General features: G+C 31.0%; 1 protein-coding gene across 1 annotated transcript; it reads right to left on the minus strand.

Annotated features, from left to right (window-relative positions):
* Positions 1 to 6,754: 6,754 nt before the first annotated feature.
* Positions 6,755 to 9,141, minus strand: LOC121219549 (U-box domain-containing protein 9). The gene is made up of 2 exons (XM_041097851.1): positions 8,546 to 9,141; positions 6,755 to 8,021 (listed from the first exon to the last, which is right to left on the minus strand). Exons 1-2 carry the CDS (start codon positions 8,837 to 8,839, stop codon positions 6,936 to 6,938), a joined length of 1,380 nt encoding a protein of 459 aa, XP_040953785.1. The 5' UTR covers positions 8,840 to 9,141; the 3' UTR covers positions 6,755 to 6,935.
* Positions 9,142 to 11,881: the final 2,740 nt, after the last annotated feature.

The raw sequence follows: 11,881 nt of genomic DNA on the forward strand, positions 1-11,881 counted from the left end.
ATTACTCCTTCGGATGCATTAATATTTATAATAATTATATTATTCCCATAAATTCCTAGGGTATACAATTAAATGTTTATAATATTTTAAATTGATAAAAATATTTTATTAAATTATTTTTTTATTTAATGTGATGCACGATATTCTACTCATTCAAAAGTTGTTCTAAATTTATGTAGTTTATCCAAAATTTGATTTTTTTTTGTTTAGTTGTTTAAATTTTTTTTTAAAAATTTATGAATAATATTTTGAAGTTTTAAAACTTGTAAAATTGTTTTAAAAATATTATTTCCATTTTATGAAACTTTTTAAATGCATTAAACTTTTGATTTTTTTTATTGTATTGTATTTTAAATATCATTAAATATAAAATTTTTAAAATGTTTTAAAAATGTAAACAAAAAAAAAATTAAAATGACATGAACCGTCTTTCTGGAAGCAAAGTAAGGAAGGTACAAATGAGCAGGACAAGAAGGCATCACCTATCAAGGTTTTAGGCAATTAAAATGTGGTAGAGTAAGTCTATTATCACTGATCCATGTGGTTCCTATGGATCTAATCTAACTATAATTTAGTAAATGTTATTAAAACAAAGTTATAATAAATTATTTGGTCGTTTAATTTTACAAAAGGAAAAGTTAAAATGACTTCTCGTTTAATATCTTGTATTGTCTGTAAAAACACTTCAAAACGGATGAAAAAGTTAACGTTTGTTAACTTTATTGACATAGAAATTCACATATATACCACATCAGTAATTATTTTTAGGGTAAACTATAAAAATAGTCACTTTTGTTTGCCTCAGATTACATTTAGTCACTTACGTTATTGTTTTGTTATGAAGTAGTCACTCTGCTGTTAAACTCCGTTACCTCCCTTACGACAATCCTACGTGGCAGTCCAAATAGATTTTAAATGCCAACTTGGATGTCTAATCGGCACAAGAATAAGTTTTTAATTAATTAAAAATTTTAAGTTAATTACACCTTGAATGGGGGAAAAAATCATTCGTCTCATTTTTCTTTTTGTTTTCTTTTTCATTTTGACTATAAAAACTATTCTCATCCTAATTGGACATCTAAGTTGACATTTAAAACCCATTTGAATTGCCACGGAAGATTATTGTTAGGGAGGTAACGGAGTTTAATTGCAAAAGTGTCAAATTCATTTTGACCCAAAAGGGCGGCGGCGACGGCGACTATTTCAGTAATGTATGGATGGCCGATGGCAGAACCTTCAACAAGGAAAATCAGCAAGACTTGGTCCAAGTACCAATTATGGATTTGGGCCATTTATAGGCGGTAGGTCTAAGTGGACTCAATTATGCCACCCACCCACTCTAGTCTACCCATTCATTTATGGCTGTGGTAGAGCTCCATCCAACCTAAGCAATCATTTGCCCACCAAATGTGAATGCCATGCTCATCTAGCCTCTTTTCACTTCCAACTGGCTTAAGTTCTACTATTACTTTCTGTATTTTAATTTAATTAATTTAATTTTTATTTTTTAAATTTGATGAATTTTATTTACCTCTGGTTATATTTTAGTCACTTATGTTTAAAATGTAACGTTTTAGTCACTTATATTATCGTATTGTAATATTTTAGTACTAAGTCATTAACGGTGTAACGGTAATTTAATTTTTTATATTATATATCTTTATCATTTTTAAATGATTAAATCAAATATTTATAATTTTAAGGGGGCCAAAGTGTAATTTTATCTTCACTAATTTATAGTTTTAAAAAATTTAGAGGGCTTAAATAGTATTTTTTCCATTTTAGGGGGCCAGGGCCCATGCCAGTCCCCCTAGATTCACCTCTGGTTACACTGTTAATGGCAATTAATGACTTAGTGGCTAAAATGTTACAACACGATAACGTAAGCGACTAAAACGTAACATTTCAAACATAAGTAACTAAAATGGAACCTAAGGCAAACAAAAGTGACTATTTTGGTAGTTTATAAAATTTTAGTTTTGACCCAAATAATAGAAGTTAAATTCGTTTGGTTAAATTCAATAACTAGTCTATATTCATCAAGTGGATTGTTCTAAGTTTGTATACTTTTCGAATTTTAAAATTCCAGTCTTGACGCAAATGATAGTTATTAGCGAGCAATTTGCAAAAACAAAAAGTTGACACAACATTACAGATATAATAATATGCTTACTGTATCATATTGTAGAAATAGAACTTAATGAATTCAACAATTATTCTACGGTGATAATTGAAATTTTAAAATTTTAAAAAGTACAAAGATTAAAAAAGAACAAATTAAAATATAGAGATTAAATCCATAATTTTCACAAATTACTAAACTAGTAGCAGAATTTTTATTTTATTTTTTGCTATTTCCCTAATACATCATTAACATCTACATATTTGCATGTTGCAGCTCCAATTAAATATATAAATTTTGGTTAATTTTTTTTAACAATTAATAAATTCAATAAAAAAAAAAGAAACTACTCATGGTTGAAAAGGCATAGATTGTGAAGTTTGGCCTTATCCTAATTCTGATTGGTATAATGGGTTGTCATTGAAAATAACCCATCAGCTAATTTTCATGATCACTACTATTTAAGGGTGCTTATGATCATATGATAATGATCCCCCCACATCAACCATAAAATGGTACTTAAACTTCTTTAATTAGTATTTAAACTTTTTTTTATCAGAATCGGTATCTAAATTATTAAACCGTTATCTGTTTTACCCTAACTATTAGTCCCGAATCACAACTTACCACGTAGCTAAAAAAATTAAAAAATTAAAGAAAAACTAGTTTAAAAATCGAAATCATTAATGTTTTTGATTTTATTTTATTTTTGTTTGTTTCAATTAATTCCTTGTCTCAAATTATTTTGTGCGTCAATTTCCTGTCTGGCTGTTTCTCAACTATTTAATGTCTTCGTGTTGTCTGCTATTTGATGTTTACGTAGTATTATATAATTATATATTAAGATGATTAAATTTTAGTTCGTTTGGCGTAGAGGTGTGCATGGGCTGGGTCGGGTTCAACTAAAAATTCAAGCTCGTTTGTTAGGTTTGGGCTCGGCCCGAAAAATAGGCTTAAAGTTTTAGCCAAGCCCGACCTGAATAAAAATACTAAAACTTGGGCCCAACCCGACCCACCCATATTATTTTTTATATTATTTTTATATAATTTTAAAATATATATAATACATCAAAAATACTAAATACATCAAAATAAATATGTATACTTAAATAACACTAAAATAGACGCAGCTTAACAAGCAAATGTCTCTAAAATAATAGCAAAATTAACAAATGTCTTTAAAATAATAACAAAATTAACAATAAATAAGTTTTATACAATATCCAAACAATAACAACAAAATAGTAGCAACATAATAGTAAAATGATCTCAAAATAGGGAGAAAACAACAAGAAAATAATATTTTAAAAAAACAGATTTTTTTATCCTTTAGTGAATTCGGGCCGGACTAGGCCCGAGCAAAAAATGTCTTACTCGAGGCCCAGCCTATTTTTTAAACGGGTCTTTTTTTTTTCCAAGCCCATTTTTCGAGCCTATATTTTTGCCCAAACCCTCCCACATTTCAAGCTGGACGGAGTGGCCCGACCCATGAGCAGATCTAGTTTGGTGTTATTATTGTTGCAACAATCAGGAGGAAAACATGAGTTTAAGTATATTTATACATAAGAAAAAAAATCATAAAAATATAAAACGAGCCAAGCTCGAACCTTGAAGGTTGAAGCTCAAGCTCGACCTATATATTAATCAACTTAATTTTTTTCTCTTAAACTCATTTTTTAATTCTCCTACTATTGTCCAAGTCTGAAAAAGTCTAGTATTCAGTGTGGTTGTTGTTATTTTTGACATTTTAATCTCTATTTAATGTGCATCAATTCTTTTGAACTTGAAATTGTATAGTTCTGACTCTCAAATGCATCCTTCTACTTTACTAAAATTGATAAGTTAGTCCGTTTATTTTAATTTATTCTAATTTAGTCTTTATATTTTATGAAAACTAAAAAGTTAATTCAATTAGGTAACACTGCTAAACATATTCGTTAAATCAATGACGTAAAAATCAACAATTCCATAATTTATATGCAAACAATAAAAAAAATTCTACTATTTACATGCAACAAATATACAAATATTAATTGTTTAAGTTTATTTTATTAAATTAAAATATTTAATATTAAAAAAGTGTTGAAAATTGATATTTAATGGCTTTTTATATGAGATAAAAAATAGATAATTAAGTTATGCCTCGTTTGATTATTAGTGTAATAAATATATAAGGAATAAGTTTATTTGTTACATATGTATTACAATAGTTAGACAAAAAAATAAAGATAAGTTAGTACAAATTTAAACTTTAAATGTGTAAAAATTATTGTAAAAATAAACGAAAAATTTTCCTTCTCTTTGTTAAAAATAAGTCATAAGTGTGACTAAATATTACCAACTGAATTAGTTTCTTGCTAACCCATATACTAAAACATACATAAATATTAATACTCCTGATTGTTGATTTAGCCATCTATGCCGGCTAATGAAGACCATAGATTTTGGCCAAATCAAACTATTGTTTCATGCCTATAAGGTAACGTTTGGTGCTTTCCCATGTTATAATTCCAATAGAATGTGACTGTCGAGAAAGTTAATTTACAGCGTTTGGTATATATTAGAATGTATTGATTAAAATTCTAGGAAAGTTGCACGTTTGGTTCACTAAGTACTCTCCTAGGAATGTAATGGTAATTTACGAATTTATGCTTATTAAATAAAAGATAATATTATTGTATTTAATTTTTATAATAAACTTTATTCTTAAAAAATATTTGGATTAAATAGTTAATAATAAATTTTAATTATTTTTTTAATTTATAATGTTAATTGAAAGCAAATTTGTCTTAATAATACACATAAAAAAATTATGTGTATTTTGGAATAAATTTAAGAAGAATGTATATATATAATATTTGCGAAGAATCTATCAAGAGTAATAGAGAAAATCAAATAGTAAGAGTTAGGATAAAGGAAGCGGGCAATAGCTTCTCTCTCTTTCTTTCTTTCTTTTTTTTATGTTTATCGACAAACCAATACCATAAATCAATATAAAATAGGGTTAATTTTGCATCAATATTATTTTAACTTTCCAATCTACATGGAAAAGTTTTCTTCCCACATTTTATCATGGAAATCATATTGCCATGTTCATAGGAAGGTTAAATTCTAAGTAAATAAAAATTGACATTCAATTTATTAAATTTCCAAGAAAGTGACTACTTTCCATCATACCAAACGTCACCTAAGATCGGCTTTCAAAAAAGGAAGAAGATCAGGTTAAATTGTAAATTTTATCAATGTATTTTATAAAAGTTAAAGAATTAGTGTATCTACATTAATTAATTAATTAATTAATTACAATTTGATGTGTGTACTCACAATAGAACTAATTTCCTAATTTTTATAAAGTAGAAAGATAAAATTCAGAATTTTTTTTGGGGATAAATGGGAGTAAAAGCCAGAGAAGGCTTTTTCCTAGAGAACCCAGAGGAAGTTCAAATATAGAAAAGGGAAATTTAGGAATTTGCATTTATGTGTGGATCTGCAATCCTACCTAATTCACTCCTTTTCTTTGCTTTCTTATCAGAAAGGTCACTTCAATACACATGATTTTGTTTCTTATTTATATTCATGTCTTTCGCAAATGCTTTGGAATTTGCAATGAGAAAAGCCAGCACATGAACCAATTATAGTGTATCACATCAACAACAATGATTCATCCAAATAACTACAAACAACATTAATTCACTTAAACTCAACTCAAACCCATACTTGTGAGATTTTAACATGAAATTCCAAAGTTTCTCAAGCCAAAACCTCGGAATTTGATATATTTTATTGGTAGAAACAGCAGTCACCAATCGGATCCTGTGTAGAGGATAAAGGGTATGAGAGCTGCGGGCAGACAAAGCATGCGCGTTTCAGTTTGTAAGGCTAGGAGCAAGTATCGACCAATGCAGTTGGCAAGGCACATGGTAGACCCATTAACGACCTCTCTCTGTACTTTTACCATTATCTTCAAAATTTTGGGCACCAACATTTCAGGATTTTCAAGTACTGCAATGAAATAATACATTTATGAAAATGATGGATACAAGTCACTATCATAAACCCAGTTTCAACCAAGGAGGTTAAGGAGACGAGAACAAGAAGGAACTAGGCTTCTGCATCACTCTATTTAGGGCGGTAACTGTTACATTGAAGACTTTGGGAGGCTGCCAATTGGTTGGACCACAACACCAGAAATCAACAAACCATTCAATATGGACACATTCGTCCCCTTCCATATCTAAGAACCATTCATTCCTCCGAGTGATAGAGCCAACATGTACTAATGCAACAAAATTTCAAAGTATCTACGTCGTCATACGATGAATTGGTTATGGACAACACTAAGGACAATGCACAAGTTAGAAGATTAAATCTTTCTGCCATAAATCCAGGAATGAAGGATGAGATATCATGCAACTAGTGTAGAAAAAAGGGTTCAAGTTTATACGTGGCAAGTAAAATTCAAGAAGCTGCTAAAAATGGCCAGGTGAATTGTGTACAAACTGTTGGATCTACACAAAAAAAAAGAAGAAAAAAGAATCTAATGCATGATTGGTATTCAAATAAGAACAGGTGTGTGTGGATGCAAAGGAAAACAACTTACAAGTTATTGGATGAAACAAAGAGAACATCTCATAAACATAAGCTCCCAACGTTTTTATTAACAGCGGCAGCTAACCGTTAAACCAGAGATTAAAACTCTGATGAGGGACAATAATTTACAAGATCAGATTGCTGATACGCGGAAGTGGTGACCGGGTGTTGGAAACAGAATTTACAGATGATGCACTTGGCGATATTGCATCAAGTGATATCTTCATGCAGTATGAGTAATATTAATAGCCCTTCTTAGTCTTTCGAGAATTCCATTAGCCTTTCTCTTGGATCTCGAAGTTCCATCTTGAGCAAGCTTAGATATTGTTCCGTAGCTAATCTCTTCTTCCTTTAGTGCCTTCCACTTGGTTCGATCATTAAGACAGACGGTGTGCAGGATTGCGATGCAATTTTCCTTATTCCGTTCACAATTGCTCTCCCTGACAATACGAAGCAAGCAAGGAACTGCTCCAAGCTCCCCCATTTCCTCAATAGCCCTTTGATGGGTCGAAAGCATTGCAAGGATAGCCAATAATTCATCTACATGCACACCATCCACAATCTTTTTTAAAATGACACTTACTGCACCATCCCTCACAGCTCTTGCCTTATTCTCATGGATAATGCATAGGTTAAATATTGCAGAAGCAACATCTTTCATTGTCAACGGATGACCCTCGTCTAGAAGGTCAATGAGAGGTTTTAAGACACCAGATTTACCAATAAGAACCTTGTTAGAATCAAGTGCCGATAGAGTGAAAAGGGTCGCAGCTGCATTGCTCCTTGTTTCAATAGTTCCAGATCTCAGTGCTTCCATAAGAAGGGGAACAACCATTGGTGTTTCAGCAACAAGCTTCTTATTGCTGTCATGGATCGAAAGGTTCAAGAGTGTCGTAATCACATCTTCCTGGAGATCAGGGTGAACACCACTCTGAGAGTTGCATCTAGTGAGCGGGGTGAGCAGTTGAGTAATGGCATCAACGGATTCACCGAAAAGAGCTCGGAATGAAGGCACCTTTTTTGTCAACAAACGAAGCTCCTTTGCTGCTTCCTTCTGTTCAGGCACTGCAGCGGACAACTTGTCGAGCAAAGAAAAGAAACGGTCACACTCTGCTTCCGTGATGCCCTCCTCCCTACCACACTGTACAGGGTTCGGCAGTTCTATCCCCTGACTCTTACACCACTGCGATATCATCTCCCTGATCAGGTGATTGGGAGTGAGAATCGTGTGAGAAAGAACTTGTTGGGTTCTAGGGCAAGTCCTATTGCCCGCATTCAGCCATTTCTGGATAAAGGGTCTGTCATATGTCTGCAAATCCAAATGAAACCAAATCAAGAACCAAGCTCCACAAAGAGTCAATAAATCCATTTTTAACATAAACTAGAACAAACAATCCAAGTGGTGAACTTGAATCCTCAGTATATTATACAAGCAAATTCATGCATTCCCAGAATTCAAGTCTCTAAAACAGAAAGATCGAGCAATAACATTCGCCATATTGAAATATTGTACAGTAAATATATATTGAGAAAAAAAGGGATTGAAATCTTCAGATAGTAGTATTTCTAAATCTTCAAGTTCAGCTAATTAATCTGAATCACGCGTAAGTGGCCATGAAGTTCTTATTGTAACCGGAAATGCAGACAAGAAAAATATACAAAGAATGTCAACCTAAAAATCATTTTCATGCACCCGCATTTTCTTATCACCAAACAGTGAAACAAACTAACCACCTTCATCAAGAAAAGACCCAAAAATGAAATCTCAAAGCATCGCTTTCTTTTCCTTTCAATCTTGAAGAAACCAATCCAAAAGCAAAGGTCATTCATTACCTGACCAGAAGCTAAAATAACAGGATCTCTCATAAGCTGGTTAGAAAGAGGACATTTGAACTCTTCAGGACAGGGCACCGCTTCACGTAACTTAAAGGTGGCCGGCGAGGATCGTTTATTGAACATAATAAGGCCTCTCAAAGCACAAAGAGCATCTTTAGCTCGATCGATGGCATGGATGCTGTAATCATCGTCGTCGACGATAGTCCTAACCAGTCTCTGCAATTCTTTCTTCAGTTCCACTGCCTTCGCTCTCACCGTTGGATCCGAACTCAACACCCCCGTTTTCGCCATCCCACCCAATCAAAAAGGAATCAAAGACGTTAAACAAATTTATCAATGGAGAAAAGAACAGAGAATGAGGATACTCTGTTTCATTTTTCTCTATTCTGAACTGCGGATATTTTATTAAAAAGGAAAAAAACAAACGACAATTTAATACTTTTCTGCTATCTTCTTCTTCCTGTTACTGCTCACCGCACTCCATTTTTATTTATTTACTTATTTTGTTTTCTATTAATAATTGTTTTATCTTTTTATTTTCATTTTAACTTTTTTCCTTAGCAATGTGGGAGGTTTCTTCGCCGCTTCAATGCGTTTCTGTCCACCTTTGCGTTTAATTGGGATTTCGCCACGTAAGACTCTGGTTTTATTTCGCGGGTTATTTTACTTCTATTTTTCCCTTCAAAATTAGTACATAAATTTCTATTTGATTGTCTCCTCAATTTTATTACGATTTTATTGAATCAACAAAAATTAAACACGTGTTTTTATTCTTTAATTTTAATTTCTTAAATATATTTAATGGTGCTTTTATATATATATGTATTTATGTTATTTTTCATATTTCTATATTTATATATTTAAAAACGAGAATTAACAATTTTATAATTTATATGAAAAAATTAGTAAAAAAGAATGAACGTTTCTATAATTTATATAATAAATTAGCAATAACCTATAGTTTGTGTTTACCAAGAAATTATGGACCAACTTCTTAGTTTTTATAAAATATGAGCACGGAATCTCTATTCGAATAGTGACAAGTTTGAACTCAACTCAAAATTCAAGGCTCAATACTCATTCGAGCTTGATAGAATATTAATTTATAAACTCGAGCGTGATTCAAAACTTAATCGGATTACTATAGCTTGAGCTCAATCAAGTTCATTTATCAAATTTCGTACACAAAATTGAACTCGATTAAGCTCCTTGGTATTCAAGCTTGAATCCATTCCTACTTAAGCCCTTCCTATATAATAAGGGTAAAAATGTAATGTTATAGTGTTAGAGATTGTATGACTCGAATCCCACTACATATTCCCGTTAAGCACAAAACGGACCATACGTCATAAGTTGAGTCCGTATAGATCCATACTTCTTCTATTTGACTTTGATTAGAACAATGTTTTTCGACCCTTAAATAGATATACTCGAAACTTCTATTGTGTTATTTCTTTTTCAACATTAGTGAATTTCTCCTCCTCTGCACATAATTTTTTTTCTGAAAAGATTTCTACGTAAAATCTGTATGTTCTTATTTTTTTTTCCTTTTTCTTGTTGCTTTGCAATCATTCTATCGTCATTATCGACGTTTATTATAACGCGTAGTATAAATTATACTAAAATCAAAAGTTTAATTAAGTTTGTAAGTCATTCGAATCAAGTATTACGTTGTCAGTTCAAAGTTACTCAAGTTCAACTCAATAAATATTGAATCAAATTCAATTTTTTTTAATTGATCTCAAATAGCTTATGACATGCGAGGATCAGTATCTTATTTAAAATCAAAATTTGAGAAATTTAATATAGACACCTCTCTCTAATTTATTTTTTCTTTATTTGAACTTGATTCATGGAATGTTTAGCCATCCTAATTTTGAAAATTGTTGAACATGTAAGAATAATTACATTGTAACCAATTTGGTCTTAAAGAAAACATGGTTTTGGACATTTAAGATGAGTATAGTATAAAATATACCACGTGTGGAACCAAATTAATTTTTAGAAAAATTATGTACTCCATAATGCATGAAGGACCCACATGCTCCAACATGCATACAGCTGGCAACACGCTTGCCTTATATTTTTATTAAATATATATCATTTAAATTTTTTGAATATAAAGTGAAATAATTCCAATAATAATTTATAATTTCTTTTTAATCATTTTTAAATATTTTTCCTTTTTAATTATGGGGCGAGTCACTTGTTTAGACCTGCTTAAAATATAAGAGGGTTTAGATAAAAATATAAACTTCAAAAATAAGTTTGAATAAAAAATAAGACTTGCTTTCTAAACGAGCTAGGCCTTGGTAGGATTTTTTTTGGTTCGAGCTTGATCCAACCTGAACTTTCTATTTTGTTGTTATTTTCTTGTCATTTCGTTATTATATTGCTTACTAAGTTGAAACTATATCAGTCTTATTTAAATACAAATATATTTTTAATATTTTTAGTGCATTTGATTTATTATATTTTTTAAAATTTATTTTGATATAAAAAGGTAGTTTAAAAAAATTTCATATAATCGATGCGGGCCAAGATTTAACATTTTTAATTCGAGTTAGACTTAGACAAAATTTTAGCTCTATTTTTAAATCAAATTGAGTTAAAATTTAAAAAATAAATCTAAAATTTTATATCGATTTGACCTAAACCCGATCCTGCCAATAAAATTTAAAACCTAAAATTTTAATGGTTTGGTTGGAAGCGTGGCATAAGTTGACATCAGTCTAGTACAAGTAGATGAAATGAAAGGTATAACACGTGGCACACAGTGGCAAGAGATGGCGGTACATGTCAGACCAGGTAAGAAATTATGGCGAGGGGTTGAGGGAAGTATAAGCTGAACTGGAGAACACCAATAATAGGTAGACCCAACCAATTACTTATAGGACTTTGGGTCAAAGTCAAGATCCATAGTTTTCTCAACAGAAATCGCGGCTGATCTCGGGTTTAGGGTCTCCTCAAATCCCAAGGAAGGAACATCTGCATCGCTAAAAATGTATTTCTAGGATTAATAGACTAATATTCTATTAAATATAATTTATTTAAATGAAAATAAAATAAAATGGTAATTAAATTAGAGTTTTGCTAACATGTGTTGCTATTATAGAACTCAATACGCGTTGGTTTTAACACATTACTACTATTAAGTTAAAATTATGTATTAATCACGTTTTATTATATATATGTCATCTCTAGATGTGATCATGGTGGTCGGGTCATGTTGTAACAAAATTTCAAATCCATTTCATATGTTTGGGTTCAGTTCGGTCCGAAAAATAGATTTAAGATTTTGTTCAAGTCCGGTCTAGTTAGTCCACCCATATT

This window comes from Gossypium hirsutum, chromosome D07 (assembly GCF_007990345.1).
Source record: "Gossypium hirsutum isolate 1008001.06 chromosome D07, Gossypium_hirsutum_v2.1, whole genome shotgun sequence".
In the NCBI taxonomy this organism is placed as follows: Eukaryota; Viridiplantae; Streptophyta; class Magnoliopsida; order Malvales; family Malvaceae; genus Gossypium; species Gossypium hirsutum.

Excerpts from the sequence above, each read along its gene's own strand:
- LOC121219549 (XM_041097851.1), bottom strand. The coding sequence starts at position 8,839 with ATGGCGAAAACGGGGGTGTTGAGTTCGGATCCAACGGTGAGAGCGAAG. Across the intron at positions 8,022-8,545 it reads TTATTTTAGCTTCTGGTCAG|ACATATGACAGACCCTTTAT; the intron begins GTAATGAATGAC and ends TTGGATTTGCAG.